We start from the raw sequence: 13,756 nt of genomic DNA, 5'->3' as shown, positions 1-13,756 counted from the left end.
GTCTGATGAAACCAAGATTGAACTCTTTAGCATGAATGCCAAGCTTCACGTCTGGAGGAAACCTGGCACTATCCCTACGGTGAAGCATAGTGGTGGCAGCAACATGCTGTGGGGATGCTTTTCAGCGGCAGGGACTGGGAGACTAGTCAGGATCGAGGCAAAGATGAACGGAGTAAAGTACAGAGAGATCCTTGATGAAAAACTGCTCCAGAGCGCTCAGGAACTCAGACTGGGGCGAAGGTTCACCTTCCAACAGGACAAAGACCCTAAGCACACAGCCAAGAGAACGCAGGAGTGGCTTCGGGACAAGTCTCTGAATGTCCGTGAGTGGCCGAGCCAGAGCCTAGACTTGAACCTGATCGACCATCTCTGGAGAGACCTGAAAATAGCTGTGCAGCAACGCTCCTCCAACCTGACAGAGCTTGAGAGGATCTACAAAGAAGAATAGGAGAAACTCCCCAAATACAGGTGTGCCAAGCTTGTAGCGTCATACCCAAGAAGACTCGAGGCTGTAATCGCTGCCAAAGGTGCTTCAACAAAGTACTGAGTATAAGGTCTGAACACTTATGTAAATGTGATATTTCCGTTTTTTATTTTTAATAAATTAGCAAAAATTTATAAAAACCTGTTTTTGCTTTGTCTTTATGGGATATTGTGTGTAGATTGATGAGGGGGGAAAAACAATTTTATCAATTTTAGAAGAAGGTTGTAACCTAACAAAATGTGGAAAAAGTCAAGGGGTCTGAATACTTTCCGAAGGCACTGTATATATAGTCTAGAGGACAGAGCAGCTTTCCATGAGGACACCACATTGCTAGATCAAAGTAAAATGCTCAATTTTACTCATCATCAAACAAAAAATAGATTAAGACTCATCAAATAAATGGTATCTAGGGACAGTCATATAATTTCTCAATCTATAACATAAATATCTTACTCCGTAAATGGCACCGCAAATACACCAACAGTGTCTACAAGACAGATCTTAGCCATGATAATGTGAACTCTACTCACCACAGCCATTTAGAATCTCTACATACAGTGAGGGAAAAAAGTATTTGATCCCCTGCTGATTTTGTACGTTTGCCCACTGACAAAGACATGATCAGTCTATAATTTTAATGGTAGGTTTATTTGAACAGTGAGAGACAGAATAACAACAAAAAATCCAGAAAAACGCATGTCAAAAATGTTATAAATTGATTTGTATTTTAATGAGGGAAATAAGTATTTGACCCCTCTGCAAAACATGACTTAGTACTTGGTGGCAAAACCTTGTTGGCAATCACAGAGGTCAGATGTTTCTTGTAGTTGGCCACCAGGTTTGCACACATCTCAGGAGGGATTTTGTTCCACTCCTCTTTGCAGATCTTCTTCAAGTCATTAAGGTTTCGAGGCTGATGTTTGGCAACTCGAACCTTCAGCTCCCTCCACAGATTTTCTATGGGATTAAGGTCTGGTGACTGGCTAGGCCACTCCAGGACCTTAATGTGCTTCTTCTTGAGCCACTCCTTTGTTGCCTTGGCCGTGTGTTTTGGGTCATTGTCATGCTGGAATACCCATCCACAACCCATTTTCAATGCCCTGGCTGAGGGAAGGCGGTTCTCACCCAAGATTTGACAGTACATGGCCCCGTCCATCGTCCCTTTGATGCAGTGAAGTTGTCCTGTCCCCTTAGCAGAAAAACACTCCCAAAGCATAATGTTTCCACCTCCATGTTTGACAGTGGGGATGATGTTCTTGGGGTCATAGGCAGCATTCCTCCTCCTCCAAACACGGCGAGTTGAGTTGATGCCAAAGAGCTCGATTTTGGTCTCATCTGACCACAACACTTTCACCCAGTTCTCCTCTGAATCATTCAGATGTTCATTGGCAAACTTCAGACGGCCTTGTATATGTGCTTTCTTGAGCAGGGGGACTTTGCGGGCGCTGCAGGATTTCAGTCCTTCACGGCATAGTGTGTTACCAATTGTTTTCTTGGTGACTATGGTCCCAGCTGCCTTGAGATCATTGCCAAGATCCCCCCGTGTAGTTCTGGGCTGATTCCTCACCGTTCTCATGATCATTGCAACTCCACGAGGTGAGATCTTGCATGGAGCCCAAGGCCGAGGGAGATTGACAGTTATTTTGTGTTTCTTCCATTTGCGAATAATCGCACCAACTGTTGTCACCTTCTCACCAAGCTGCTTGGCGATGGTCTTGTAGCCCATTCCAGCCTTGTGTAGGTCTACAATCTTGTCCCTGACATCCTTGGAGAGCTCTTTGGTCTTGGCCATGGTGGAGAGTTTGGAATCTGATTGATTGATTGCTTCTGTGGACAGGTGTCTTTTTATACAGGTAACAAGCTGATATTAGGAGCACTCCCTTTAAGAGTATGCTCCTAATCTCAGCTCGTTACATGTATAAAAGACACCTGGGAGCCAGAAATCTTCCTGATTGAGAGGGAGTCAAATACTTATTTCCCTCATTAAATTGCAAATCAAATTTTGTTATTGTTATTCTGTCTCTCACTGTTCAAATAAACCTACCATTAAAATTATACACTGATAATTTCTTTGTCAGTGGGCAAACATACAAAATCAGCAGGGGATCAAATACTTTTTCCCCTCACTGTATGACTCTGCTATAGAGGTCTTCACAGGTCCAAACAGTTGGACTTGTTCCGAAATGGTTCCGTGGCTTTTCCACCCGACCCGGTATGCATAAATCAATATAATTTTTTATAAAGATAAGCATTATATTGTTAGATTATAGGAGTAACCTTTACAAAGGTTTCTAAAATGTATAAGGGTAATATCCAAAGTAAATCAAGTCGGTGTTTATAGGGAAAATATGAACAGGCTATTATATTGCGGTGAACACTAGGATTAGCCTACAGTTGGAACTTAATTTAGCCAACGAAAATGTCTCAACAGAATGAAACAAAACACTTTTTGCATATTTAAAGAACTGGTTTAGATTAGGGTAAATAGGCCTACAATAATAATAATAATAATGAAATAATAATAATAATAAGGATAAAACAAATGATAATAAATACGAAAATAAATTAATAAAAGTTCGAAAATTGCATCAAACCTGAATAGCGACCTGTTCATTCCCTTACTCGGCTTCTTTTCACTATACTCTTTCTCCTCTAACGTTCGCTTTACTTAAATGAAAAACGCCTCCATCTTCACAATCAACAGTAGCCTAGGCCAAGGCTACTCTCTCTTGCTCTCTCTCTCCTCAGCAACATGCGCACAAGAGGTGAGTGGCCGGAACAAGTTTCAGCTGGACCTGGCCGGCATAAGCTATACGTTTTAAGTTGCAATTGGGGTGACACAGATAACAAGCTTGCACAGTTTTCTCATCACCTCACTGATTAAATTACCAGAGGACGGGTCCAATCGGGTCCAGATGGTAAATCCATTTTAATTGCACATACCCGAGTCCCGTGGCAATTATATCAGACCCGACCTAGATCCGTGACAAAGGTCAGAATTTTGGTTGGATCTCGGAATTTTGGGTCTGGTGGACCCGTGAAGACCTTTACTCTGCTACTCACCATCTCCTGGGCCACGCCCTCTGGGGTTTCTTTCTCCAGGTCAAAGGTGAACTCGATGGCACCACTGTCTTTGTACTTCCCCTTCAGCTTCTTGGGGTCTTCCACCCACACCTTCAGGGCGATGGAACTCTTTTTCCCATCGTCCTCCTCAGCCAGCTCCACCCTCACGCCTGTGTCCTCCGCAAAGAAGGCATGGTTCAAGAGGTCCTTTATGGTGTACCTGTAGTTTAATTTAGAAGCCTTTTTAAAACTCAAATACACTACAAGTTTGCATTTCCTGCTTTACAGGAAAATCCTCAGCAACAAAAGAGTGATCAAATTAAGATCTTACATCTGTAGCAGACCCAAATACTGGCACCAAAGTCATACCTCAGGACAGGAACAGTACAAACCAACAGTACAAAACACAACCAATAGCTACTGTACATACACTGTGTGTGTGTGTGTGTTTGTGTGTGAATTCAATACATTTTTGACAGCATCCCTTTTGATTTAAACAACACTTTCCATACATGTTTGCCCATGGAAGAAGTGGTCAGAACGTTTTGGACCTGAATGCCAAAAAATTCAAGAGATAAAGGTGCTCAAAGTTGACCCATTTTGCATACCCCACCATGCTATGAGACATCCATGTCATCATTACTGGAAAAGAGAAACGGTTGAGATTGATATCATTTGAAAGCTTACAAACAGGGTTGTCAAACTATTTTATACTTTTTGAAATAAAGGTTGTAGTTTTTTGTACTTTTAACATCCATTTTTTTCATATTCCCATATGTTGTAACTTAGACTATTTTTTATATCATCATACGTTTTTGTGTTGTGCCCGCCATCGGTAAAAAAAAAAAAAAAAAAAAGAGTTAACGCGTTTTTAGATAATTTATTAAACATGTCATCATTTTTATTAATACATGTTTTTTTCAAGAGATTATTAAATAGTTTGACAACCCTGTTTGTAAGCTTTCAAATGATATCAATCTCAACCGTTTCTCTTTTCCAGTAATGATGACATGGATGTCTCATAGCATGGTGGGGTATGCAAAATACCTCAACTTTGAGCACCTCTATCTCTTGAATGTTTTGGCATTCAGGTCCAAAAAGTCACTTTATTAGCACTTCTACAATGGGCTAATATGTATGGAAGGTTTTGTTCAAATCAAAAGGGGTGCTGTCAAAAAGTGACTGAATTGAAATGGATTTACCCATGTGTGTTGTGTGTATGTGTTGGTTGTGACCATTTCATGCGCTGTACCTGCTCAGTACCGGCATACTTTACTTTACAGATGGACTTGACTTGGTCCACTTACCTCTCTTCCCGCCGATGGCAGATACACTCCCCGATGATCTCCTTAATCTCTGGGTCACTGATCTTATCATAGCTGGCAGGCTTCACCCCCTGGAGATGCCAGACACAAAGAACAACAATATTCAGGATGGGAAGTATATTCAACATGTGATATCTCACACAGTATGACATATTAAGAATATCATGGTATATATTACACATTCGCACACTGACACTCACAGACAGAAAAACAAAAACAATCTTCATGGTGACAAATATGAAAGACATTTGTTTATTTGGATCCCCAGGTGTGACAGCTACTCGTCCTGGAGTCTACGAATATCATGTGTCACACATTATTGCACTGAGTCACAGTGTCACACAAATAACACACACAGTGTGCGACCTGCATTCTTTGTGACAGGAGTAAGATGGCTAACAAATGTCACACCACATTAAGAACAGACTCCCCACGGTGACATGTTGTCTAACTCCACTCCAGTGAGAAGTGATGAGCTGCTACAGCTGCCGTTACTCTACTCTAGAGAGGAAAGCTGTGGCAGGAAGCTCCCTGTGAAGAAACGAATGGGCTATGCCCCAAATGGCACCCTATTCACTATGTAGTGCACTACTTTTGACCAAAAGTAAATCAAAAGTAGTAGTGCACTGTAGGGAATAAGGTGCCATTTGAAACGCAGGCATACTCTCCATAAGTTATAAACATCTTATTTATCATTGTTGAAAGAACTGCAAACTATTTCTGAAAGTTTGATGATTAAACTTCATTTTAAACCTCTGCACCAATTCCTCTGGGTTGGTGTTGTACTTCAAAAAGCACACTGTAACAATTATTAAAAATAAGCGGCAGAGAGTCTGATTTTTTATTATTTCATTTGGTCTTTTACTTTAACTAATTTGAATGACTGTAGTAGACTGTATCTGTGCTTTGTATGTTTTTGTTGTAAGCAGTAGCAGTATCATCGTGCATCACTGTGGTTACCTTTTGGACTATATACTGAATATAAATCTTTATGGCTTTGCTGTTTGTGCTAGTAAGTAAACATTGGCGATCGAGATGGAATGGGTGAGTTAGTGCTAGTGGAAAAACATAGGTGCCGGCATGGTGTGGGTAATAGACAGTATTGTGCTGGACTCGCTAAACTCACGCTGGTGACTTTGCGGTAGATCTGAGCAGCGTTCTGGCACTCGGAGTAGGGGTATTCTGAGGTGGCCATCTCCAACATACACATCCCAAAGGCATAGACGTCCACCGCCTCGTCATAGTGCTCCTCATACATCTCAGGGGCCATGAACTCTGGGGTGCCTGGGAGGACAGAGGTCAGGGGAGAAGGCAAACATCAAAGGTCACAAGAGTTACAGTGTTCCTCTAGAAAAAAACAAGGTTTTCTTCCTAACACACTGACACACACTCACATGAGTATGATGAACATGCTAAGCTACTTCACATACTGTATACCCATCCAAAAGAGGATAAATGAATTCAGAAACAGCCTTTCAGGTCTCAAGTGGAGTCAAGGCCAAAGTATTGCATAGTTACAGTATAGATTCCATACCATTTTACAAATTATGTATTTACGACCCTTCCAAGCAGAGCATGAAAGAGCATGTGTAATTCCTCACCAATGACACTCTTGGCAAAGGAGGCCCTCTTGAGGGTAGCCAATCCCAGGTCCCCGATCTTGACGGAGCCGGTGGGGCCGGTGATGAAGATGTTGTCACACTTCAGGTCCCTGTGGATGATGGGAGGGTCCCTGGTGTGGAGGAAGTGGAGGCCCTTCAGGATCTGTCTACACCAGCTCCTCAGAACCTTAGGCTTCATCACCTTAAACCGCTTCAGATACCTGGAGGACAGTGGCGGTCGGTGCCGTTTAAGATGAGGGAGGATTATTTTATTTTTTAATGAGCATGGCCTTATTTCTATTACAGCATATTGGATGACTGTCATTTATATTCCATTCACCCAGCTCAATGTAACATTGATAGGTTTAGGCTACTGTATGATACTCAAATTTTCCCTGTACCCATCATGAGGTTGCTACAACCTAGCCTATGAATTAAAGTTTACAGCGTAAGTGCACAGGTCGAGAGAATTTTGAGTAATCAAGATGACAGACAGTGACACATTCAATACGCCTTGCACACTCTTGCCTGCATCTAGCTGATCTAGGGTGTAATCATTAGTCCAACAGTTGCAAATAAGAGTCTCTGTTGGACAAATTCAGGTATGTTTATCCTCATTTCGTTCAGTTTTTTTCTGTTTAAGAAACGTTTTTAAACAGAATCGGTTGAATGAATACACCCCTGATCACACGCAAACAGTTCACTTTCATAGCAGCCACATAAAAACAGCATGATCACTTTGCTCATTGTATATATAATTCATTCTCGCAACTATCTATGCGCTCTCCTCCTCTCACCTTTTCCCTTCGCTTGTGGACTTCAGTGCACAACACATCAGCTGTCTGTGACCAGGCAAAAAAAACTTTCGAAGTCAAACCTTCATATCATGACCGCTAACCGCTACACACAGCCTACATCGCTGTCACGTCATAGTTATTTATTATTTAGAACTACTAGAACTAACACGTTAGTAAACCCACTACAATAATGCAGTACAGTGTACAGTCAGAAAGCAGTTTAGTATTTACACCGGCGGGCCCCGGTAGCAATAACTTAATAACAAAACCTTACCTTGAATTGGAAGAGTTCCAGTGTTGGATCGCCATAGCCAGCTAGCTGACATAGCATCCCTCTCTGTTTGAGTAGGCTAAACTAGCTATCTGCATTTGCTAGCTAAGTGAAAGTGAAAGTTTAAAAAAATACAACCAAATATAGCTAGCTATCTCTTCCTCTCTCTCCCCCCCCTCTCTCTCTCTCTCTCTCTCTCTCTCTCTCTCTCTCTCTTCCTTCATTTTGGAAGAAATGAATTCGTTCAAAACTGTTCAACTGTTATCTTTCTCTCTCTTTAAGTCAACTACTCACCATATGGTATGCACTGCAGTGCTAGCTAGCTGTAGCTTATGCTTTCAGTACTAGATGCATTCTCTGATTCTTTGATTGGCTGGACAACATGTCAGTTCATGCTGCAAGAACTCTGATGGGTTGGAGGACATCCTCCGGAAGTTGTCATAATTACTGTTTAAGTCTATGGAAGGGGGTGAGAACCATGAGCCTCCTAGGTTTTGTATTGAAGTCAATGTACCCAGAGGAGGACAGAAGCTAGCTGTCCTCCGGCTACACCATGGTGCTACCCTACAGAGTGCTGCTGTGGCTACTGTAGACCTTCATTGCAAAACAGTGTGTTTTAATGAATTATTTGGTGACATTTAAATATATTTAGTATAGTTGTATCTAAAAAGGATAACTCTTTTAATGTTTCACTGTTTAGATTTTTATGAAATATACTGAGGAGGATGGTCCTCCCCTTCCTCCTCTGAGGAGCCTCCACTGCTGGAGGATAAAGAGCAGACCATCAGCAGCAACAGCATCATGATTATCATCGTAGTCATCATCATAATTGTCACCATCATCGCTATCATCGTCATTATGACCACTACCATTACAATCCATCTGATAATGAACAACTATCATTCAACTATTTGTTTGCTCAATTAAGTTGTCAAACTGTGGATTAACTAATTTATACAATGAAAACGTTCCCCTAACCCCAGTGGAATTTCCCCTTTTGGAAAGTTACTATTTTTCCATTTCATAAGAACAGTTTTGGAGGTTATACCTGACCTTGTGACAGTGGTGTAAAGTACTTAAGTAAAAATACTTGAAAGTACTACTTAAGTAGTTTTTTGGGGTATCTGTACTTCACTTTACTATTAATATTTTTGATTACTTTTACTTTTACTTCACTACATTCCTAAAGAAAATAAAGTAATTTTTACTCCTTACATTTTCCCTGACACCCAAAAGTTACATTTTGAATGCTTAGCAGGTCAGGAAAATGGTCAAATTCATGCACTTATCAAGAGAACATCCCTGCTCATCCCTACTGCCTCTGATTTGGCGAACTCACTAAACACAAATGCCTTATTTGTAAATTATGTCTGAGTGTTGGCGTGTGCCCCTGACTATCCGTAAATTTAAAAAACAAGAATATCGTGCCGTCTGGTTTGCCTAATATAAGGAATTTGAAATGATTTATACTTTTACTTTTTTGAAATTACATTCACTTTTGATACTTAAGTATATTTAAAATCAAATACTTTTAGACTTTTACTCAAGTAGTATTTTACTGTACTGGGTGACTTTCACTTTGACTTGAGTCATTTTCTGTTAAGGTATCTCTACTTTTACTCAAGTATGACAATTGGATACTTTTTCCACCACTGCCTTGTGATTAATGTTAAGCTCAGCAGTGTTGTGTGATAGGGAGGGAGGGATGCTGCTGGTTGTGTTTGTCTCACGTTTTTAGTGTCCCTGAGGTCATGAGCTCTGTCACCAGAACGATGCACTTCTTCCCTTTGACCGGTGACTCCCAGAAGTCGTAGAAACGCACAATGTTTGGGTGCTGGAGACCCTTCAACATCTCTGCCTCCTCCTTAAACCTCTGACGCTCCGCTTTGGTCAGCTTACGGTCCTATGAGAAGAAAGGGGAGACAATGAGATTTTGAAAGTATCAATAGAAATAGTTTTAAAATATTGCCACTAATGATCTTATGAGGATTTGACCATGTTGTGTTCAAGTTCAAAACATCCATTTGTCATTATTCCAGTGTCTCGACAGTTATGTGATTGGTCTAAAAACCCATGACTGTAGGACTCCTGTGGGCCATGTTTGGGAGTCCTAGGATTTTTTTCAGCAGCGGTGGCAAAGGTAGCTGTTCCCATAGACTTCCAGTCATTGCACTAACGCGAGTTAGAAACTTCCTTCAAACTGCATGCAGAGACATAAAAATGGTATCCATGAGTTCATATGACTCTGGGTAAGTAGAAAATGGGCTTAATTGCCAAAATTATCTATTTAAAAGTGCGTCTCGGTAGAAATATATATATTTTAAAAAGTACATATCTTTTGGAGCGGTGGAAACAATTCAGCAGCGATCGGCCACCTCTGCCAAATGAATATAGGGAAAACACTGGGAGTGAACACAAGTGTGATATTTTGAGTGAGGAAAGCGTAGGGGTGGGAATCATTATTCTCGTAACTGCCATGTACAGTTGAAGTCAGAAGTTTACATACACTTAGGTTGGAGTCATTAAAACTTGTTTTTCAACCACTCCACAAATTTCTTGTTAACAAACTATAGTTTTGGCAAGTCGGTTAGGCCATCTACTTTGTGCATGACACAAGTAATTTTTCCAACAATTGTTTACAGACAGATTATTTCACTTATAATTCACTGTATCACAATTCCAGTGGGTCAGAAGTTTACATACACTAAGTTGAATGTGCCTTTAAACAGCTTGGAAAATTCCAGAAAATGATGTCATGGCTTTAGAAGCTTCTGTTAGGCTAATTGACATCATTTGAGTCAATTGGAGGTGTACCTGTTGAAGATGGCCTACCTTCAATCTCAGTGCATCTTTGCTTGACATCATGGGAAAATCAAAATAAATCAGCCAAGACCTCATTAAAAAAATGGTAGACCTCCACAAGTCTGGTTCATCCTTGGAAGCAATTTCCAAACGCCTGAAGGTACCACGTTCATCAGTACAAACAATAGTACGCAAGTATAAACACCATGGGACCACGCAGCTGTCATACCGCTCAGGAAGGGGACGCGTTCTGTCTCCTAGAGATGACTGTACTTTGGTGCGAAAAGTGCAAATCAATCCCAGAACAACAGCAAAGGACCTTGTGAAGATGCTGGAGGAAACAGGTACAAAAGTATCTATATCCACTGTAAAACTAGTCCTATATCGACATAACCTGAAAGGCCGCTCAGCAAGGAAGAAACCACTGCTCCAAAACCGCCATTAAAAAGCCAGACTACGGTTTGCAACTGCACATGGGGACAAAGATCGTACTTTTTGGAGAAATGTCCTCTGGTCTGATGAAACAAAAATAGAACTGTTTGGCCATGTTGACCATCGTTATGTTTGGAGAAAAAAGGGGGTGGCTTGCAAGGCGAAGAACACCATCCCAACCGTGAAGCACAGGGGTGGCAGCATCATGCTGTGGGGGTGCTTTGCTGCAGGAGGGCTTGGTGCACTTCACAAAATAGATGGCATCATGAGGAAGGAAAATTATGTGGATATATTGAAGCAACATCTCAAGACATCAGTCAGGAAGTTAAAGCTTGGTCACAAATGGGTCTTCCAAATGGACAATGACCCCAAGCATACTTCCAAAGTTTTAGCAAAATGGCTTAAAGACAACAAAGTGAAGGTATTGGAGTGGCCATCACAAATCCCTGACCTCAATCCTATAGAACATTTGTGGGCAGAACTGAAAAAGCGTGTGCGAGCAAGGAGGCCTACAAACCTGACTCAGTTATACCAGCTCTGTCAGGAGGAATGGGCCAAAATTCACCCAACTTATTGTGGGAAGCTTGTGGAAGGCTACCTGAAACGTTTGACCGAAGTTAAACAATTTAAAGGCAATGCTACCAAATACTAATTGAGTGTATGTAAACTTCTGACCCACTGGGAATGTGATGAAAGAAATAAAAGCTGAAATAGATAATTCTCTCTACTATTATTCTGACATGTCACATTCTTAAAATAAAGTGGTGATCCTAACTGACCTAAGACAGGGAATGTTTACTAGGATAAAATGTCAGGAATTGTGAAAAACTGAGTTTAAATGTATTTGGCTAAGGTGTATGTAAACTTCCGACTTCAGCTGTATACAACATGCAGTGTGATCTGGACATGATGTCATAGGTGACGTCCTCTTATGAAAGCATGATGTTCAGTAAAGATGTCTAATTGTATGATATGTGGCGATGTCAGAAATGAGATCAGAGTCTTGCTTTGTTACAAAGGTGTTGTGAAGCAGATATAGTCTCTACACCAAGAATGAGGATGCCATCCACAGCTGTAGTGAGGAGAAGCTGAATTTAACGCCTGTGTCTTTGGCTTTACAGCCTCTAGGTGATGGAGTTTACTGTGGATCAATATTTTGGCCCTCCTCTTCCCTTAACTGTAGTTTAAATAGTGAAACAGCTGACAGTGAAGATCCTACCAACCCCGGGGTTGTCTAAGGTTTCTTCCAGACTGTCCTGAGTGGAACAAAGATGTAGAGGATCTTCACTGTCAGCTGGACACACACACACAGCAATACACGTCCGTCACAGCCTTGAATCATGAGACCCACAAAACGAAAGATGAACCCAAAATCTTGGCTGTAACAAAATTCATACTCTTACATACATATACAAACACATATCAACTCTTCCCACCATGTACAGTATACAGACAGCATACACTATGTACACTATACAGACAGTATACACATGTACAGTATACAGACAGTATACACATGTACAGTATACAGACAGTATACACTTTGTACAGTATACAGACAGTATACACATGTACAGTACACAGACAGTATACACTATGTACAGTATACAGACAGTATACACATGTACAGTATACAGACAGTATACACATGTACAGTATACAGACAGTATACACTTTGTACAGTATACAGACAGTATACACATGTACAGTACACAGACAGTATACACTATGTACAGTATACACACCTGTGTACTGTGTACATTACCCAAATTACCACTAAACAGTGATGGAGAAGAGGGGACTGCAGAATACAGTAATGAGATACCCACTGAGACTCAGAGAGACAAATGTCAAAGGCCACAGACAGAGGGATGCAACAATACTGAGATACTGAGTGGCAAAGACACACACACACACACACTCTCTCTCTCTCTCGCTCTCTCTCACACACACACCTACTTTTTTTCTGGGAACCGTGTGCATATAGTGTTACAGATTTCTAGATGGCAGTAATAAAGAATGTGCACAGCAATGTCCATTCACAAGCATGGATTATTGGAGTAGGTGCAGAGTCTTATTTCACCTAAAGCCCATAGTGACCTAAACTGCCGTATATCTGGATATCTAACATATTGGTAAGCAGATGCTATTCTGGAAGGAGGTTAACTGGGGATAGGGAGTTGCTCTGGGCTATCTAAGGATCCTGTGTCAGTCTATGGATTTTTATCCAGGCAGGGCGTGGCACTTAAAGTACAGCTACAGCATCTGCCTGCCTTACTGAGCTTTGTTATTGCTAAAGAAGACAGAGAAGCTATATTAGCACTCTGCTTTAATGGAATGGGTGAGACCCAGCATGACTGCAATTAGCTATGATATAAGACGCATAGTTTTACTGTCCCTGATACAGAGCAGCTAGAGCCGATCACTGCTTATTCCCAAATGACCTGCACAGGCGCACACTCCCTCTCTTTCCTCTCCATTTTTCCCGCTCTCTCTCTCTCTGCAGAAGGGAGCGCTTGCATCAGCAGGTTTAGCCTCTCCAGACAGATCTGCCCAGTAATGCCCCAGGGGATAGGCTGTCGTTTAGTTTAGTATGCTGTACTATCAACCAATCAGCCTGTCCACTTGATGTGGAGATGTGCGGAGTGGAATGTTTGTTTGCGTGTGTGTATAACTGTATCCTCAGCTTATCAGACACACTGGCAGCTGGCAGTTTTTCCCTGAATCATGTTGCATCATCCACTGATCCGAGACGATCAGGAACTGGTAAGTCTGTCTGACCCAGAGATAGGGACAGAGAGAGAGGGAAACACATCCATATGATCAGTTGATTTACTAAATTAATATTTGTAAATTTGTGAAGTATTTCTGCAGATGGCTGTGTCCCTTTGTCTTTTTTAATATTTTTCACTCGATCATCTCTATTTTGCGCTCTCATTCTCTTTCATCTGGCTAATCTTTCTGTATCTCTTTATCGCTCT

At 41.3% G+C, this 13,756-nt stretch overlaps 1 protein-coding gene across 4 annotated transcripts in view; it reads right to left on the bottom strand.

The window, feature by feature from the left end:
- Positions 1–13,756, bottom strand: part of LOC121575478 (serine/threonine-protein kinase WNK2) — a 74,555-nt gene that overhangs the window by 57,444 nt on the left and 3,355 nt on the right. For all 4 annotated transcript variants that reach the window (XM_041888595.2, XM_041888593.2, XM_041888594.2 and 1 more), the window contains exons 2-6: positions 9,272–9,444; positions 6,474–6,694; positions 5,999–6,156; positions 4,855–4,943; positions 3,548–3,767 (exon numbers count right to left, since the gene is read on the bottom strand). In XM_041888595.2, the coding sequence (XP_041744529.1) occupies positions 3,548–3,767; positions 4,855–4,943; positions 5,999–6,156; positions 6,474–6,694; positions 9,272–9,444 (861 nt within the window). The remainder of the gene's footprint in view (positions 1–3,547; positions 3,768–4,854; positions 4,944–5,998; positions 6,157–6,473; positions 6,695–9,271; positions 9,445–13,756) is intronic.

Source organism: Coregonus clupeaformis, chromosome 10, assembly GCF_020615455.1.
Source record: "Coregonus clupeaformis isolate EN_2021a chromosome 10, ASM2061545v1, whole genome shotgun sequence".
Lineage (NCBI taxonomy): Eukaryota > Metazoa > Chordata > Actinopteri > Salmoniformes > Salmonidae > Coregonus > Coregonus clupeaformis.
The sequence above is the reverse complement of the archived record's forward strand: the minus strand, read 5'-3'. Positions and strand labels throughout refer to the sequence as shown.